The sequence below is a fragment of the Erythrolamprus reginae genome, chromosome 3 (assembly GCF_031021105.1).
Source record: "Erythrolamprus reginae isolate rEryReg1 chromosome 3, rEryReg1.hap1, whole genome shotgun sequence".
Lineage (NCBI taxonomy): Eukaryota > Metazoa > Chordata > Lepidosauria > Squamata > Dipsadidae > Erythrolamprus > Erythrolamprus reginae.
The window spans coordinates 60,619,489-60,637,809 of record NC_091952.1 but is presented as its reverse complement, the minus strand read 5'-3'; the positions used below and the strand labels follow the sequence as shown (position 1 = coordinate 60,637,809).

General features: G+C 45.2%; 1 protein-coding gene across 2 annotated transcripts in view; it reads right to left on the bottom strand.

Moving 5' to 3' along the window:
• The window catches only part of LOC139164025 (complement decay-accelerating factor, GPI-anchored-like), a 28,586-nt gene extending 13,699 nt beyond the window's left edge, over window positions 1-14,887 (bottom strand). Inside the window, exons 1-4 of one of the 2 annotated variants that reach the window (XM_070745591.1) lie at window positions 14,838-14,887; window positions 14,493-14,726; window positions 9,250-9,438; window positions 1,087-1,183 (exon numbers count right to left, since the gene is read on the bottom strand). In XM_070745591.1, the coding sequence (XP_070601692.1) occupies window positions 1,087-1,183; window positions 9,250-9,438; window positions 14,493-14,568 (362 nt within the window). In that variant the 5' untranslated portion in view covers window positions 14,569-14,726; window positions 14,838-14,887. Of the gene's footprint in view, window positions 1-1,086; window positions 1,184-9,249; window positions 9,439-14,492; window positions 14,727-14,837 lie in introns of those variants that run through there. The other variant, XM_070745592.1, reaches the window with a different exon arrangement.
• Between the last annotated feature and the right edge of the window lie 3,434 nt (window positions 14,888-18,321).

Here is an 18,321-nt window from a genome sequence, read left to right as displayed (position 1 = left end):
AGGTGGGTTTTAAGGAGCTTACGAAAGGCAAGAAGGGTGGGGGCTATTCTAATCTCTGGGGGGAATTGGTTCCAGAGGGCCAGGGCCGCCACAGAGAAGGCTCTTCCCCTGGGTCCCCCCAAACGACATTGTTTAGTTGACGGGACCGGAGAAGGCCCACTCTGTGGGACCTAACTGGTTGCTGGGATTCGTGCGGCAGAAGGCGGTCCCTGAGATAATCTGGTCTGGTGCCATGAAGGGCTTTATAGGTCATAACCAACACTTTGAATTGTGACCGGAAACTGATCGGCAACCAATGCAGACTGCGGAGTGTTGGTGTAACATGGGCATATTTGGGAAAGCCCATGATTGCTCTCGCAGCTGCATTCTGCACGATCTGAAGTTTCCGAACACTTTTCAAAGGTAGCCCCATGTAGAGAGCATTACAGTAGTCGAGCCTCGAGGTGATGAGGGCATGAGTGACTGTGAGCAGTGACTCCCGATCCAAATAGGGCCGCAACTGGTTCACCAGGTGAACCTGGGCAAACGCCCCCCTCACCACAGCTGAAAGATGTTTCTCTAATGTGAGCTGTGGATCGAGGAGGACGCCCAAGTTGCGCACCCTCTCTGAGGGGGTTAGTAATTCCCCCCCCCCAGGGTAATGGATGGACAGATGGAATTCTCCTTGGGAGGCAAAATGCACAGCCACTCCGTCTTATTAGGGTTTTGTTTGAGTTTGTTGACACCCATCCAGACCCCAACAGCCTCCAGACACCGGCACATCACTTCCACTGCTTCACTGACTGGACAAGGGGTGGAGATGTAAAGCTGGGTATCATCTGCATATTGATGATACCTCACCCCATGCCCTTGGATGATCTCACCCAGCGGTTTGATGTAGATATTAAATAAGATGCACAGACATTTCTATTCACTTTTGGGAGACAAAGTGCATCTTATGGAGCGAAAAATACAGTGTTTATTATTATTATCTATAGGAATATAGACAATTGTAATATACAGTTCACAATTCAGTTTTATTATGAATATTTTTTGTCCATTATCTCCAAAGATATTTTTACAATTTGCTTCAACAAATAATCTTACCCATAATCACAGCCAAGGGTTATTTCTTCACCAAGCCGGAGGTCAACTGAATCTATTATTCTGCCATTATCAAAACGTGGAACGGGACATTGCCTTCCTAAAAGATTGGAACTGATGTTATCATGTGCCCTTGTGAGTCTTACAATAAAATAAACACAAGTCTAGAAAACTATGTTATCCTAGCTTCCCACTTCTCCATATTATATTATAGTTGTATCCAAAGGTGGTCTACTGACCGCATGGGGGGAGGTAATGCAGTGTGGTAGTGAAAATGAAGCTCCATCCCAGAGCACCCAATTTGCACTGAAAGATGTTGAAAGAAAATACAGGGCATCCTGCATAAGCCACACCCACAGAGTGGTAGTAAAATTTTTGGTAGCCCTTCACTGGTTTTATCCATCAAAAGAGTTGTTTTGCAATGCAGAGCTGCTTGGTAAACTATCCTCAGCTTCTCTATGTATCTGTTCAGTTCAGTGCCATTCATGCATTTACATATGAAAATAGGCAAAAATAGTTTATCCAACTGAAAAAAAGCTGGATGCTACCGAGTCAGTCTTCCAAATATTCTCTGTGCATATTAAAATCTCTTGAAATAATAATTATATAGTAACAAAATAATTACTAATTACATATGCAAATCTAATTATTAATAATATTATTATTATTATTATTAATAATAATAATAATAATAATAATAGTAATAGTAATATAGAATTATAGTAAAATAAATTATTAAAAATAAAGCAGAAAAGAAAACACTGGAATTGTGCAAATTTCAAAATTCCAGACATTTTTCAGTTGTTAAATCATAAACTGAATCTCGATAACACAGAATGGAATTCTTCAAACTTATCTCTGTTTTGACACAACGCCAATCCAAAGGTCAGTTGCTGAAAAATATCATTACGACAATTGTTTTCCAATATATAAACATCATATTTATCTTTTTTGCAAAAGACCAAGCAGAACGTGCAAACTAAACTTTGCAGATGAAAACATTCCTAATTCGTAGGATATATTTTAACAGATCACGAAGCAACTTGAATTTGAATTGAATTGTCCTACAGCAACTTCTCTCGTGGTGAGTTGACTGCAGCAAGTTGTCTGATTCTGTTGCTGGCATTCTCTCCACTGGTCTTATCATCCCAGCCACATACAGGGAGAGGCACCATGGAAAGTTTCTAAAGCCTGGCAGGACTGCCTGTGCCATGTGGTAACCTAATACTGATGGGGTCCTTCTTTCACACACCACTTAGAGCTTTCTTTTATAAACAAGCCAGGACTTCCTTATGCAAATAGCGTCGGCGGACTTACCCGCTGGTGCCTTTTGCCGGAGGGCCGGGCAGACATCAGGACACATGGCGTAGCCGCCATGTTGTTTCGGCTGAAGTCTCGCGAGATTCGCGAGACTTCGGCCGAGGTTCAGGCCAGAATGGCCTGATCGTGATGTGTCCGGGCGGGGCCTGCCAGCCCTATAAAAGGGCGTGCAGGCCCAGGCTCAGCCTTTTCGCCCGGACAGCGTCGTGAGCAGACACTCGGCTGGGTGTCTGCTCTCCTTGCAGCCATTTTGTGGCGGCCTCGTGTTGCGGCCGCCATTTTGTTCAGCCTCATCGGAGGCTTGTGGAGCGGATCGGCTTTCCCTCGGCGAAAAGGCGGTGACAGCGGCTTGGGCCTCACAGGAGCCTTGCCGCTTTTGGAGGGTTATATTTAGTTCCCCCGGGATCGGGGGGATCATTCTGTCGCCCCCCTCGGGAGCGGGGGGGATCGACCGGCGGGCCGGGGGGCTTGCTGTACTTCGGTGTGTGTGTGTGTGACTTGCCTCCCTGGGATCGGGGCGGCGTTCCGGGTTGGGGGGGGCCTCCCACGCGGAGGGCAGTGAGGCCTTTAGGGGGCATTTCACGTTGCCCCCTTTGCCCATTTGGGACTGAGGCCGATCGCTGCCCTCTTTTGGGGCTTGGGGCCTTTCTGGCCCCGGGTACTTCAGTTTAAGCAAGAACATTTTCTTTTTCCAAAAAACCCCCCAGTTTATTATATATATAACATATTATTAATAAATAGATAATTAATACATTATTTATAAAGACTATATATAGCATATTTAGCGTAAGTTTCCTTGTTTATTGATAAATTTGTTGTATATTATGGAATGGCCCCAAAGAAGAAGCAGGCTCGGGTGCCCCCGGCTCAACCGGTGGTGCGGCCTAGGCGGGCTTTGAGGCCTTCAGCCCGGGTTCGGGCTAATCAGGAGGGGGCCCCTGTGGGGGTCCCAGTGGAGGGAGTTGGGTTTATGCCTCCTGTGGCTCAACAGGACTTGTCCCCCTCTCTTTCCTGGGCCAGGGTCCTCGAGCGATTAGACGAGCTTGAAAGATGGAGGTCCGGTTCCAGCACGGGTGGAGTCCCCACGTCTGCTCAGGCTGCCCTGGGAAGGGACCCCGAGGAAGCGGTAGCCCAGTCAGGGCAGAGGGCCCAGCCAGGGCTGATGGCGGCGTTGCAGGGCCCCGGGAGGCCAGGGCCACCCTGGATGTCTTCAACTCCCTTTGGGGCAGGTGAGGTTGCACCACACACGCCATCCACCTCACTCCTCCCTGTGCCCGGTCAGGCCTTTGTCCCGCCAGGTTTTGGGAGTGGGGCTGGTTTCATGGGGTCACCGGTAGGTACATGTAGCCAGGTTTGGTCCCCGCCAGCTACCGCGGCGGTGACACAGGCCCCTGGGGCAGCTTATCCGCTGGGGCCTGGGGTGTCGGGAACAGGGGGGTGGACCCCACCGGCACCGGCTGTCATGCCTCCACCACCTTTGGTTCCTTACCCGTCAGGAATGGGGGTGCTAGGAATGGGGGCCACCATGGTGTGGGACCCGTTCACTAGTCTGAAGGCGGGGTCTATTCCATGCGGGCTGCTGGCTACTCCCCTCAGGTTCCACCTTCACCTATCGGTGAAGGAGGCTATATGGCGTGGGGAGTATGTGGACCTTTTCTCCCTTTTAAATCAGGAGGTCCCTAAGCAAGACAAAGAGGTAGTCCTGGGGGAGAAGCCCAAGAAACCCAAGGTCAGTAAGTGCTTCAGCTCTTGGCTGTACACTTTTCTGACCTACGCCACTGTAGTGATTCAAAGGCAGCCGACCAGGGCCGCGGCCTTGATTAAATATATAGACCTCATTGCCAGGGCCCACTTTGAGTATAAGGGTACCATATGGAGGCATTATGATAAGGGGTTCAGGATGCGGGTAGCGTTTGACCCCACCCTACCTTGGGACATAGTTGTGCCGGACCTTTGGTTCCAGGCGACTTATATGTTGGGGAAAGAGGGGTGTGACAGGACGGATAGTGGGCACTCCATGGAGGAGGAGCCCACAGCTTCCGCCCCTGCCAAGGCTGCAAGGGTGCCTCCCCCGCATGTCATGAATTTGCTGCAAAAGGGGCTTGTTTTTGTCCCTTTTGTAAGTACAGACATGCGTGCGGGAATTGCGGGGGTTCCCATGCCGCTTCTGTGTGCCCCCGCCCCAAGAAGGGGACAGATAAGAAGGGAGGGGGCCCAGCAAAGCAAGCCCCACCTGCTGGGGGAAAAGGGGCCCAGCCCAATTGATCTTAAGGCACTCGAGGGTTGGTTGAAGGACTACCACCCTCGATCGAGAGCGGCTGCTCTCTTATTAGGCTTTTCTAAGGGATTTAGGATCCCTTATATGGGGGTTAGGAAAGCCTTCATGTCCGACAACCTTAGATCGGTTGTGGGACATGAAGATATCGTTAGTGCTAAGATACGGAAGGCGGTGGCTGAGGGCAGGGTCCTTGGGCCTTTCCCGGAGCCGCCCTTCCCGAATCTTAGGGTGTCACCGTTGGGGGGTGGTCCCCAAAAAGGCGAGTGGTGAATTTAGGTTGGTTCACCACTTGTCTTTTCCAAAAGGGGAGTCAGTGAATGACTTCATTCCTGGCGAACTTTGTTCAGTCCGGTACGCATCCTTTGATGCGGCCGTGGCCATGGTTAGGAAGTGTGGGGTTGGAGCCCTTATGGGTAAATGCGACATTAAGTCGGCATTCCAGCTCCTCCCCATTCACCCAGACGACTTCGAGCTCTTGGGCTTCCACTTTGAGGGTGGTTTCTATGTGGACAGGGCTTTACCTATGGGTTGCTCTGTCTCCTGCTCTCTTTTTGAGAGCTTTAGCACCTTCTTGGAGTGGGCGCTCAGGAGGAGCAGTGGTCTGGGTTCGGTCGTTCACTACCTTGATGATTTCTTGATGGCGGGACTTTGAAGCCCTTTGTGCTCAGTTGGGGGTGCCTCTAGCCCCTGAGAAGACCGAGGGCCCCGCCACCAAGATTACCTTCCTTGGTATTGAATTGGACTCAGAGGAGCAATCTTCTAGATTGCCCCTAGACAAATTAGTCAAGATTCGGGGTAAGCTCGATCTGGTTTTGGGCTGCAGGAAGATCACTCTTAGATAGCTGCAGGAATTAGCGGGGATTCTCAACTTTGCCTGCCGGGTCATTGTGCCTGGACGGGCTTTTTCCCGGAAGTTGTACAGTGCGATGAAGGGGCTCCGTTTGCCCCATCATTGTACCCGCCTATGCGCTGGGGTCAGGGCTGACCTCTGTGTATGGCGGGAGTTCTTAGAACGGTTTAATGGGTTGTCCTTTTGGAGGCACAAGCTTCTTTTGGAAGCTGAGTTGCAGTTGTGTTTGGATGCTGCGGGAACTTGTGGCTTTGGGGTTGTGTTAGGGGACCAGTGGTGCTGGTCTGCTTGGCCTCCGGAATGGAGGGCCTGCCCCCTGGTTAAGGACTTGACCTTTTTAGAGCTCTTTCCCTTGATAGTGGCCTTAGAGCTTTGGGGGGAGCAGTTTAGGGACAAGACTGTGCACTTTTGGTGCGACAACTTGGCAGTGGTCCATGTTGTGAATGCCCTGTCCTCTAAGAGCGACAGGGTCATGCGGCTTGTCCGCCATTTTGTGCACAGGTTCTTGTCCCTGAACGCCTTGTTTTTGGCTAGACATGTCCCTGGGTTAGATAACGGGATTGCTGACGCCTTGTCCCGTGGTCAGTTGTCCAGGTTTCGGACCCTGGCCCCGTGGGCCTGAGCGTCTCCAGAGGCTTTTCCCGACCACCTTTGGAGCCTGGGAGGGCTCCCGAGCAGTGGAGAGAAGAGGCCTGCAGGGCTATGGCCCTCTCAGTGGCTCCAGGCACCCTGAGGGCTTACCAGCATGCAGGTAAGGAATTTGGGGATTTCAGGCAGGATAGGGGTTACCCCGATAGTTGGCCTGCCCCAGTGGAGCACCTGGCAGAATTTTGTGTCCAGCTTAGGCAGCGTGGCCTTTCAGTTAGGACAATTAGGTCCAAGTTAGCCAGCCTCGCCTTTCTGTCCAAGGCGGGGGGTTTTAGGGACTTTTCTGGTGACTTCTGCATTCGGAAGATGTTGGAAGGCTGGGCGAGGGAGCGACTGGGGACCCCCTGATACTCGTCAGGCCCTGACGGTGGAGCAGCTGTCGCTTATTAATCAAGCTTTGGACAGTCTGTGTGCCTCTCTATACGAGGCCCGTCTTTTTAGGGCAGCGACTTGTGTAATGTTTTTTGGGGCCCTGCGGGTCAGCAAGGTTATGGCCTCCTCGCAGGCTGACACGTCGCTCCATGCCTTCCAGTATTCTGATCTGGCTTTTATGCAGGGGGGTGTCTCCCTGTTGGTGAGACACTCCAAGACAGATCAGCTGCACAGAGGGGTTAGGTTAGAGCTCAGTGCGGCCACCGACCAGTCTGTGTGCCCGGTGGCTGCTCTCCAGCACTTTTGTAGCTTAAGGGGGTCAGGGCAAGGGTACCTGTTTAAACACCAGGATGGTACGCCTTTGACCCATTATCAGTTCTGGGTTTTAGTGTCCAGGGCCATGTCCAAGGTTGGCATTGATCCCGCCGGCTATGGAACGCATTCGTTCCGTATTGGCGCCGCCACTAGCGCGGCACTTTCTGGTTTCCCGGCCCAGAGGATTCGGGAGATTGGCCGCTGGCGGTCAGCGGCATATTTGGGTTATGTTAGGCCCGCTGAGGATCCAGGTCAGGGTCTTAGGCTGGGTAACCTCTCTGTGTCCTCTTCCAGGTAGCCATGCCAGTACGAAGCCGACGGCGTTGCTGTGCGGCCATAGTATGGTCTTTTGGGCCGGCCGTTCAGCAGCCAGAAGCACCGTGGGGACCCAGCTGTCATTGGGCTGTTGGGTCAATATCGTATGGATGGGGAGAAGAGGTATGCGGTGGGAGGGTCTCCTGCCGACGTTGCTGGGAGGGCAGCATCACAGGGCTGCGCCCAGAGGTACTGGGAGGGCGGCTTTTCATGGCTGCGCCCAGGTTGGACTGGGAGGGCGGCATCCCATTGCTGCGCCCAGATGGCTGGTCTTGCACCTCGGTGGCAATGACCTGTGCCTGCTTGGAGGTCTTCCCCTGATCTGCCAGGCTCGTGAAGATCTGCGGAGGCTTCGCGCTGTGTGGCCTACCACGCAAGTGGTGTGGTCCGAGATCCTCCCGAGGATCATTTGGAGGGACGCCATTTCCCTTAGGGCCATTCACCTGGTTAGACGGAGAGTCAATAAGGCCCTGGGTAAAATAGTTAGGGAATTAGGTGGGGTTGTAGTGGCCCATCCCCTCATCACTGTAGATCGTCCGTGGCTTTACCGGGCCGACGGTGTTCACCTGTCAGAACAGGGGAACACCATTTTCTTACAGGACCTGCAGCAGTCACTGCGCAAGCTGGTGCAGTTAAAGGGGGGAGTCGAGGGGCCAAGATAGGGATCTGACCCCCGCTCCGTGGCAGGTTAGGGGCGGAAAATTGGGTGGTGGTTTAGCAACTGCGTGTTCTCTGTTGGGCATCTTTGAGGATGATTGACAGGTTCTATCCAAGCTTGTGGTATTGGCGACCTGAGCAGTTGGAGGGAACCTGTCTTTGGGTCCCGCACATTTAAGTCCCCTGGTAGGGGTTAGCCGGCGGGACCTCCCTCAGACTTCGGCCGAGGATCGGGCCAGAATGGCCTGATCGTGACGTGTCCGGGCGGGGCCTGCCAGCCCTATAAAAGGGCGTGCAGGCCCGGGCTCAGCCTTTTCGCCCGGACAGCATCGTGAGCAGACACCCGCCCGCCCTCCCTATTTTCAGTGTGCTATTATGGGTCGCCCTAGGGGGCCAAATAGGAATTTTTTGCGGTCTGGCCTGTTAGCCGAACCGTTTTTTCACCTATTCCACACTGTGGAGAAGGATAAGCGGTTAGGGGGTGCTTGCACCTGTTAGTCTAATTGGCTTACCTTTGGTCATTTCGGTAGGCAGGTTAGGGGCGGAAAATTGGGTGGTGGTTTAGCAACTGCGTGTTCTCTGTTGGGCATCTTTGGGGATGATTGACAGGTTCTATCCAAGCTTGTAGTATTGGCGACCTGAGCAGTTGGGGGGGAACCTGTCTTTGGGTCCCACACATTTAAGTCCCCTGGTAGGGGTTAGCCGGCGGGACCTCCCACATGCAAGTGCATGGCAGGGTCTCAGGTGAGGGAGCGGTCCCTCACCTGGACTAGCATGGAGCTACGCCCATAAGTTGCCCAGGAAGTTTATCTGACGTCATTTTCCGCCCCGGAAGCAATTGTTTGACCCTGCAGGTCCATTGTTTGGGTCATACTTAGTTATGTTAATTATGCTAATTTAATTAAATAAATTATGCAAATTTATTTTAATAAAAATGACCCAGTTTTAAATCCAGCTCTTGTGTCCATGTCATTACTCCGTCTCTTCTGCAAAAAATGGTTGGAGCTTGAAAAAAATTCTTCAACTCTATAGGTTCTTAGAACTTTTATTGGCTTTATCTTCTTATTGCTTCTTTAACCTCATCCTGTATTACAAATTTACTAAGATAATTTTTAATGTTTTTCTTCGGTAGTTTACTTTTATTTTGCTAAGCAATTTTTAATTTCTAGAAAAACCCCCACATTTTTGCTTTGCATTATTAAAACTTTGCATTATTCTTTTTGCTTGGTATAAATATCCTTTGTTAAATTCTCATGATCCAATAGTCAGAAAAATTTTCAGTTATTGTTTAATCCCAGTAAGTTATAGGCTGGAAATTGAATATACAACTTTAAGCCTGACATTTTGAAGAACTGAATGTATTTCTTTCGATATTTTATAGAAGCAACTGGTGTTGAGAAAAGATACTCACCTTGACAAAGTGTAGGAAGACCTGACCACTGATTAGAGAAACGACACATAATTATATCAATTGTTCCAGATATAGGTTCATAACCTGCAATGCAGTTTAACCACAGAACAGTTCCAACTGGATAGCTATATTTTAGAGTTCCTTCTCTTAGTGAAGAATAGGGAGGCAGAACTGGTGTTGGACATTGACCTGTAGGTAAATAAACACAAGGAAGCTCTGAAGTACGCAACAGAGATAAAGGTTATTACAGTACCATTATCATTGTAACTGAGTCTGCTCACCCTGTTACTGACCACCCTTTTCTTATTTCTTCCATTTTTCCCAGCACCAGAGCTTTCTTTATAAAGCTACCCTTCACAGTTCAGCCACGTAGAAAGGAAAATATGAGTTCTATAATTGTACATTTCAGGACAGCAAAAATCATCTTGCCCACAGGTGGCACGCGGAGCCATATCTGCTGGCACATGAGCCATTGCCCTAGCTCAGTTCCAATGTGCATGTGTGTGCTGGCCAGCTGATTTTTGGCTCACACAGAGGCTCTGGGAGGACATTTTTGGCTTCCAGAGAGCCTCTGGGGGGATGGGGAAGGCGTTTTTAACCTCCCCTGGCTCCAAGGAAGCCTAATGGCCCCACCAGAAATTGGGAAACATGCCATTTCCAGAAGGCCTCCGGGGGGGAGGGGAAGCTGTTTTTGCCCTCCCCAGGCATTGAATCATGGGTGTGGGCATTCGGTCATGTGCGGTAGTGCACGTGCACACTCTTTCGGCACCCGAGGGAAAAAAAAGCTTCACCATCACTGATCTAGCCCATAGCAGTTCTTAATAATAAGTAAATACAACTATAGATGAACAATGGCACATGACATATCACACCATGCTATCATTTATTTTACAAAATGAAAGCCAAAATGGGGAAAAATCCGTTTGTAAAAAAATAAGTACAATCTTAATGTTTCCACAGGTAGGAAGAGAGACTATCAATCAGGTGCTTCTAATCAAATGCCCTTGGTCAATTGATCATCAACAACTGTGATTGACTCATTAAAATCTGAAACTTTATGAGTTTGCAAGGCTGATCATTTATGCTTCAACGTTCTAGGCTGATTTGTTTGATTTCTTGGCTGTCTATAACATTCTTAGAAGTTTTTTAAATTATTATTTTATTTGTTTGTTTTAATTCAATTCGTACCCAACTCCAATGGATTTTGTTTCTGCAACGTCAACATCAAAGTTCAAGAGAGTCAATATTCTTTTGCTTCTTGAAAACCAAACATTTGCTTCCATAAAAACTGCTGCAACTGCTAACCTACATTGGCATACTCACATAATATTTATGACTATGTTGCTTAGCACTGGAATTGTCAATCTAAACTATTGTCATTAAGTGAAGACTACCTGTAATGACTGATGCACCACTACATATCATCCATGCAGTATTACTGCTTTCAAGCATTTGGCAAGGTATTTCCAACACATGCAGTATTCCATGCAGTAACTGGATCACTTAATACATGGTGCTTCCATGAACTAACTAGATCAGACACTAGTTTCTTTCTACATGAATTTTCAGAAAATTAGAATATGAAAACTGGTATAGAGCAGGGTTCATCAGATGATCTAGGATACACAGCTGTTAGATATTTATCAGACCTGGTCTGATGATAGCTTAGCAGAATGTTTGAAAATTAAAGTCCAATTTTATGTTATTTACAATGGCTGTTTGTACAATCTGAAACTCAATTGATCTGTCTGTTATTAACTTTTAAAACTTGAATCTTCACAATTTTGTCAGGCAGGGGACCATGCTCAAAATAGCTCAATCCCAACTGTTTTCCAAACATTAATTTTCCAAGTACAATGTATTTCTCATGGAAACTGGGCTTTTGTATGTTGGGTCAAAAATGTGAAAGGTCCTCATGATTTATGCTCTGAGTAACAATTCTGGCTAATTTGTTCTATGCTCACAAGACTTTATGTAAAGCAAGTAACTAAAGGTAAAAGGAAGAAGAAACCGCTATGGTTTAGCAATGATGTAAGGGCTATAGTCAATGAAAAAAAGGCTGCCTATAGGAGGTATAAGGAGTCTGGAAGTATAGCTGATAGGGAGGTGTATAAAATGAGACAGAAGGAGGCGAAACAGATAATATATGCTGCTAAAGCCTCAAAAGAGGAAGAAATAGCAAAATCTGTAAAGAAGGGGGATAAAACCTTCTTAAGATATATTAGTGATAGGAAGAAGAAAAACTGCAGCATCACAAAGCTTAGTACCGGGAATAATACATGCATTGATGGGAATAAGGAGATCGCTGACCATTTCAATAGCTACTTCTGTTCAGTTTTCTCAAAAGACACCTTACAAAATAATACTATAGAGGGATATAGCATTGCTTCCAGCTGTACGGATTCAGCTCCAGTGATCTTAGAAGCCGATGTCTTAGAAGAACTTGAAAGATTAAAGATAAATAAGGCAATGGGTCCAGATGGCATCCACCCCAGAGTTCTTAAAGAACTCAGATCTGTCATTGCTACCCCCCTGACTGATTTGTTTAACCAATCCCTGTTAACAGGAGATGTTCCTGAGGATTGGAGAATGTCCAGTGTTGTGCCTATCCACAAGAAGAGCAGTAGAGAAGAAGCTGGTAACTACAGGCCAGTTAGCTTGACATCAGTTGTAGTTAAAATGATGGAGACTCTACTCAAAAAGAGGATAAATCAGCATCTAAAAAACAATAACTTATTGGACCCAAATCAGCATGGCTTTACTGAAGGCAAATCGTGTCAGACTAATCTCATTGAGTTCTTTGACTATGTCACAAAGGTGTTGGATCAAGGTGGTGCCGTGGATATTGCCTATCTGGACTTCAGCAAAGCCTTTGATATGGTTCCACATAAAGAGCTGATAGATAAATTAGTGAAGATTGGACTTAATCTCTGGATAGTTCAGTGGATTTCAAGCTGGCTGAAGCATAGACATCAGAGAGTTATTGTTAATGGCGAGTATTCTGAGCAGAGACAGGTTACAAGCGGTGTGCCACAAGGGTCTGTTCTGGGTCCTATTCTTTTTAATATGTTTGTGAGTGACATAGGGGAAGGTTTGGTAGGGAAGGTTTGCCTATTTGCCGATGACTCTAAAGTGTGCAATAGGGTTGATATTCCTGGAGGGGTCTGTAATATGGTAAATGATTTAGCGTTACTAGATAAATGGTCAAAGCAATGGAAACTGCAGTTTAATGTTTCCAAATGTAAAATAATGCACTTGGGGAAAAGGAATCCTCAATCTGAGTATTGCATTGGCAGTTCTGTGTTAGCAAAAACTTCAGAAGAGAAGGATTTAGGGGTAGTGATTTCTGACAGTCTCAAAATGGGTGAGCAGTGTGGCCGGGCGGTAGGAAAGGCAAGTAGGATGCTTGGCTGCATAGCTAGAGGTATAACAAGCAGGAAGAGGGAGATTGTGATCCCCTTATATAGAGCGCTGGTGAGACCACATTTGGAGTACTGTGTTCAGTTCTGGAGACCTCACCTACAAAAAGATATAGACAAAATTGAACGGGTCCAAAGACGGGCTACAAGAATGGTGGAAGGTCTTAAGTATAAAACGTATCAGGAAAGACTTAATGAACTCAATCTGTATAGTCTGGAGGACAGAAGGAAAAGGGGGGACATGATCGAAACATTTAAATATGTTAAAGGGTTAAATAGGGTTCAGGAGGGAAGTGTTTTTAATAGGAAAGTGAACACAAGAACAAGGGGACACAATCTGAAGTTAGTTGGGGGAAAGATCAAAGGCAACATGAGAAAATATTATTTTACTGAAAGAGTAGTAGATCCTTGGAACAAACTTCCAGCAGACGTGGTTGGTAAATCCACAGTAACCGAATTTAAACATGCCTGGGATAAACATATATCCATTGTAAGATAAAATACAGGAAATAGTATAAGAGTAGACTAGATGGACCATGAGGTCTTTTTCTGCCGTCAGTCTTCTATGTTTCTATGTTCAATTTCTTGGTTTATTTCCTGGTTGACTGTGTGTATCAAGGACAGTGCTCGAAGTGGAGGCAGACCTAAGTCCTACTTCTTAAAACTGTAGTACAACATATAACTGATAAGAAAACAGTAGGGTAGGTAAAAAATTAAAACTGTTCGAAAATAATCTATTAGTTTTCTACCTCTCTTCCTATAATGCCAGGCTTGTGTCTTATAGAATTCTTTATTGGCCAAGTATAATTGGACACACAAGGAATTTGTCTTTGGTGCATAGGCTCGCAATTTACATAAAAGAAAATATACATTTGTCAAGAGTCTTGAGGTACAACACTTAATGATTGTCATAGGGGTCAAATAAGTAATGAAGAAACAATCAATATTAATAAAAATCTTAAGGATACAAGCAACAAGTTACAGTCATACAGTCATAAGTGGGAGGAAATGTGTGATGGGAATGATGAAAAAACTAGTAGTAATAGTAGTGCAGGCTTAGCAAATAATTTGACAGTGTTGAGGGAATTATTTGTTTAGCAGAGTGATGGTATTTGGGAAAAAACTGTTCTTGTATCTAGTTGTCTTGTCGTGCAGTGCTCTGTAGTGACGTTTTGAGGGTAGGAGTTTATGTCCAGGAAGTGAGGGGTCAGTAAATACTTTCACAGCCCTCTTTTTGACTCATGCAGAATTATTAGAGAATTAGTAAAGCAAATAAAAGCAGAAGCAGAAAGACACAATGAAATATAGTGACACAGGGAATAGATAGGTCCATGAGAAGGAGATTACATTGCCACTTCCTCTACTTAAAAGCAATTAATATTTTTGCCAATTCCTGTGTTAACGTGGCCCCATTTTGCCCACCCTTAAAAGACTTCATACTGCAGTGTATTCAGAAGTCAAGTCTGACCAATGGTTCTATCCTGGATTGGTAAACTTGAGCCCATCTTCAAAATGCTAAGAACTGAGTTCTCAATTATAATGATATGACCAGCATAGAAATAAAAAAGGCCTTTAGTACAGAAAACACAATTTTAATATTCCACCCACACTGGAAGGAATTGAGCAGTGAGAGAATGGATGAAGTTCCAAATAATGTTAACCTGGTCCTCCAAAGAGTCCTGGTATACACAAAATATGAAGTGTAAAAAAAATTAAATAAATGGGACCATGGCTTGAGGAAGCCTCCGTTCTCTCTCAGAAAGCAGTTCAGCCCCTTTTCTTTCAGAAGCCAAAAGCAAACTCCAAAGAACGCATTTTACTTACTTTGAACTTCAGACAAGTTCAGCAGCAGCAACATCCAAACTAGGAGCCTAGCCTGGTTGCAAGATAGTGCCATCATTAGAGCCTCAGTAGGGAATTTTCTGATATTCAAAAGAAATCAGAGAAGAACACTGGCAGCTTTGGACAGGCAAGAATTTTCACAGCCGAGGTCTAAAGGGGAGTGTCTTTATTTTCAATAGGAAGTTGACGTCTTTTGTTGGTGAGCCAGAGAACCTCCTGTTTCAGAACAAATAAATGTTTTATATATACAAACTTTAAGGATTAGAAGTCAATCCAGAAACAGAGTATGTCAAATTTGTGGTGATGTAAATTTACTAAGCGACTCACAAAATAGACGTCTCAGCAGTGTTCAGAAATAAATGCAAACATGTTTTTATATTTATTCGTACAATTTATACATTGCCTAACTGTAATCAAGTCTGAAAAGCTTGACATACAGATACAAATCACACACATCCAGAAAATAAGTCAAACAGAACAACAAAGCAACCTGCTGTGTGTCAACAGCCAGCCTTATCTTAGGCTTGGGAGAACAGCCAAGGTTTTCAATGACTTTCAATAATTGTCAGGGTGAGTATCATACATAACTCTGAGAGGTGCTGTTCCTGAGGGCAGAGAACACATGCTTCCTAGTCCCACTGGAGTACATTGTTGGATTGAAGCAATCTGGAATGCACCTACTTTGCCAATCTTACTGGATGGGCAGATAGGCAATCCTTCAAATAATCAGACCCTATGCTATGAGGCAATAAACGGGGATTTTTAAAAATTGTTAACAATATGCTTATTTACAACAAGAATAGAATAGAATAGAATTTTTATTGGCCAAGTGTGATTGGACACACAAGGAATTTGTCTTGATGCATATGCTCTCAACGTACATAAAATAAAATATACATTTGTCAAAAATCATGTGGTACAATACTTAATGAGTCATAGGGGTCAAATAAGCAATGAAGAAGCAATATTAATAAAAATCTTAGGATATACGCAACAAGTTACAGTCATACAGTCAACATGGGAGGAAATGGGTGATAGGAATGATGAGAAAAACTAGTAGAATAGAAGTGCAGATTTAGTAGAAAGTCTGACAGTGTTGAGGGAATTATTTGTTTAGTAGAGTGATGGCGTTCGGGAAAAAACTGTTCTTGTGTATAATAAAAGATTCTGGTGTGGTACTATCACATGTGGTGGATGTGCCCAGAAATAAGGCAGTATTGGAAAGAAATACAAAAGTGGATCGAGAAATAACTAAACAAACTATAGAGGTCAAACCAGAAACTTTTCTGTTAGGAATATTTAAAACAAAAGTAAAAAAAAACCCTCCAATATCTCACATTATATATCATAACGTCTTCCAGGATCTTATATGCACAATATTGAAAACAGATATAGTCCCTACAAACACCATGATAATAACCAAAATATTGGAATGTGCGGAGATGTGCAAATTGACAATGCAATTATAGGATAAAGATGATACAGAATTTTATAGAATTTGGGAAAATTTGTATAAATGGATGGAACTTAAAAAAGAATTGAAATAACTAATAATAAACACATAAGACATTATGGCTGATGGAAACATAATAAGAATAAATAAATTAAAAGTAAAGAATGTATAGATTTTTGATAAATGGAAGGAACATGATAGCGATAATTGCTGCTGCAATATACACATATTATTCTTTTTTTATGTTTTATGTTATTAGGTTAGGTTGTTTATGGTTGTCAGAAATAGACGATATATTACAGTCCGTGTGAACCATAATAAATCATTTCTGGATATCGATGGATTAAGAGAGAAAATTTGCTTTTAAACGAGGTTTCTTTTTATTATAAAAGTAGAAAAATAAAGTATGCCATAGGAGGCAAATAAAATGTGTCTTTACATCATGGCAGCTAACAAAAGATTAACAATATAAAATGGAGAATCTCGGGAGGATGGATGTGATGCATAAATGATGTGGCAGGATTTTACATCATAGTAGGAGGAGCTAATAAAACACACACACTGTTAACTATTTAATTACTGAATAACTCTGAATGTCTCTGGGGCTGTCAATACTCAGCGTGACAATGGTATTGTATAGTTTTTTGTAATGTCGGATTTGTATATATGTATATTTTGTATTCTATGTATATTTTTTTGTATGTTGGATTTGTATATATGTATATGTATATGTATATTTTGTATATGATATGTTGTTTTATTTAAAATATACTCAATAATTTTTTAAAAAAAGATTCTGGTGTGAAACTGATGAAGTCAGTTTCAGGAAGGAGCTACTAATTAATTGTTTTTAGGGACATGCTGCACTGCAGATAACAAAGAGATAACTTCCTGGGGCATCCTCTCAACCCTGCATACATGCAAACCAGCATGTTCATTTCCTGCATTGGATGAAGAGAGCGGTATGTCTTGATCACTCTTTACAGAGGTACCATTGAAAGCATTTTAATAAACTGTATCACTGCTTGATTTGGTGGCAGCAGTGCCTCAGATAGAATAGAATCCATTCAAAGAGTGGTAAGGACAGTCAAGAGGATTATAGGAAGCCCACTTCCTGTTGTTCAGGATACTGCTTATAAGCGCTATATGCTTAGAGCTCAAAGCATCTTTAGAGACCCCACAAAACCACTTCACGGTCACCCATTTCTGTTGCTCCCCTCTGGGAGGAGGTTTCAAAATATTTCTACCAGGACTACCTGGTTCTGTAACAGCTTATGTCATCCATCTGGTAAACTTGCCATGTACATGTATACATCCGAACTAGACTATGTTGTTTCTCTGTGTCATATAATATATATGGATATATGCATAATTTTGTATTTATTCATTTATCTTGTCATGTTTATGTAGTGTATATACGAGGTGGCATCCCTTTGAGAATTGCATGCAACAAATTTCATTTTAATGTATGCCGACTAGTGTACATTCAAAATGATAATAGAATAGAATAGAATAGAATACAGCTCATCTGTTTGGAACCCATATCGCATCGCATATCGTAAGATACATGATGAAGGTTATAGAGGAGATACTCATAGTAAAATATATTTAAGAAATAATAGAAAAGAAGATATAGTAATAGAACATATCAATGAAAGAATAGAAGAAGAGATATAGGAATAGAAGAAAGGAGTAGGAGATATAGGAGAGCAATAAGACAAGTGCACTCTAATGCAGTGTTTCCCAACCGGTGTGCCGCGGCACACTAGTGTGCCGCGAGACACCGTCAGGTGTGCCGCGGCGCCCCTAGGAAGCTCCAGCTGGTCGGGGCGCTGCCGGTGCCAGACCGCCGTATCCAGCGTTCTCCTGCTGGGCCCCAAAGAAGGAAGGCGGGAAAAAGGAGGCAGGGGCAGGGAGGTGCGGCAGTAGGAGTAAAGGGAGCCGCGGCTGCCCCTGCCTCCCCACGGTGCCTCCGGCCAAACGCGCCCCTGGCTTCTCCGCCCTGCCCCATTGCCCGCCCAATCCGCCCACTCTCCTCCTCCGCCGCTGCCGCCACCTCAAGCCTTGGGGCGCGTTCCGCCCCCCTCTCCTCCGCCGCTGCCTCCTGCCTTGGGGCGAGCAATCCAGGAGTCCGGGACTGTGTGGCTTTGCGCCATGAAGAGAAAATGGCCGACTTTTCCCTCCTGCCGTTTTCTCTTCATGGCGCAAAGCCACACAGTCCTGGACTCCCGGATCACTCGCTTCTCCGGTCAGCAAAGCCATCTGCCCAGGAAAGCGCTGCGCTGGCCGGAGAAGCGAGCGATCCGGGAGTCCGGGACTGTGTGGCTTTGCGCCATGAAGAGAAAACGGCAGCAGGGA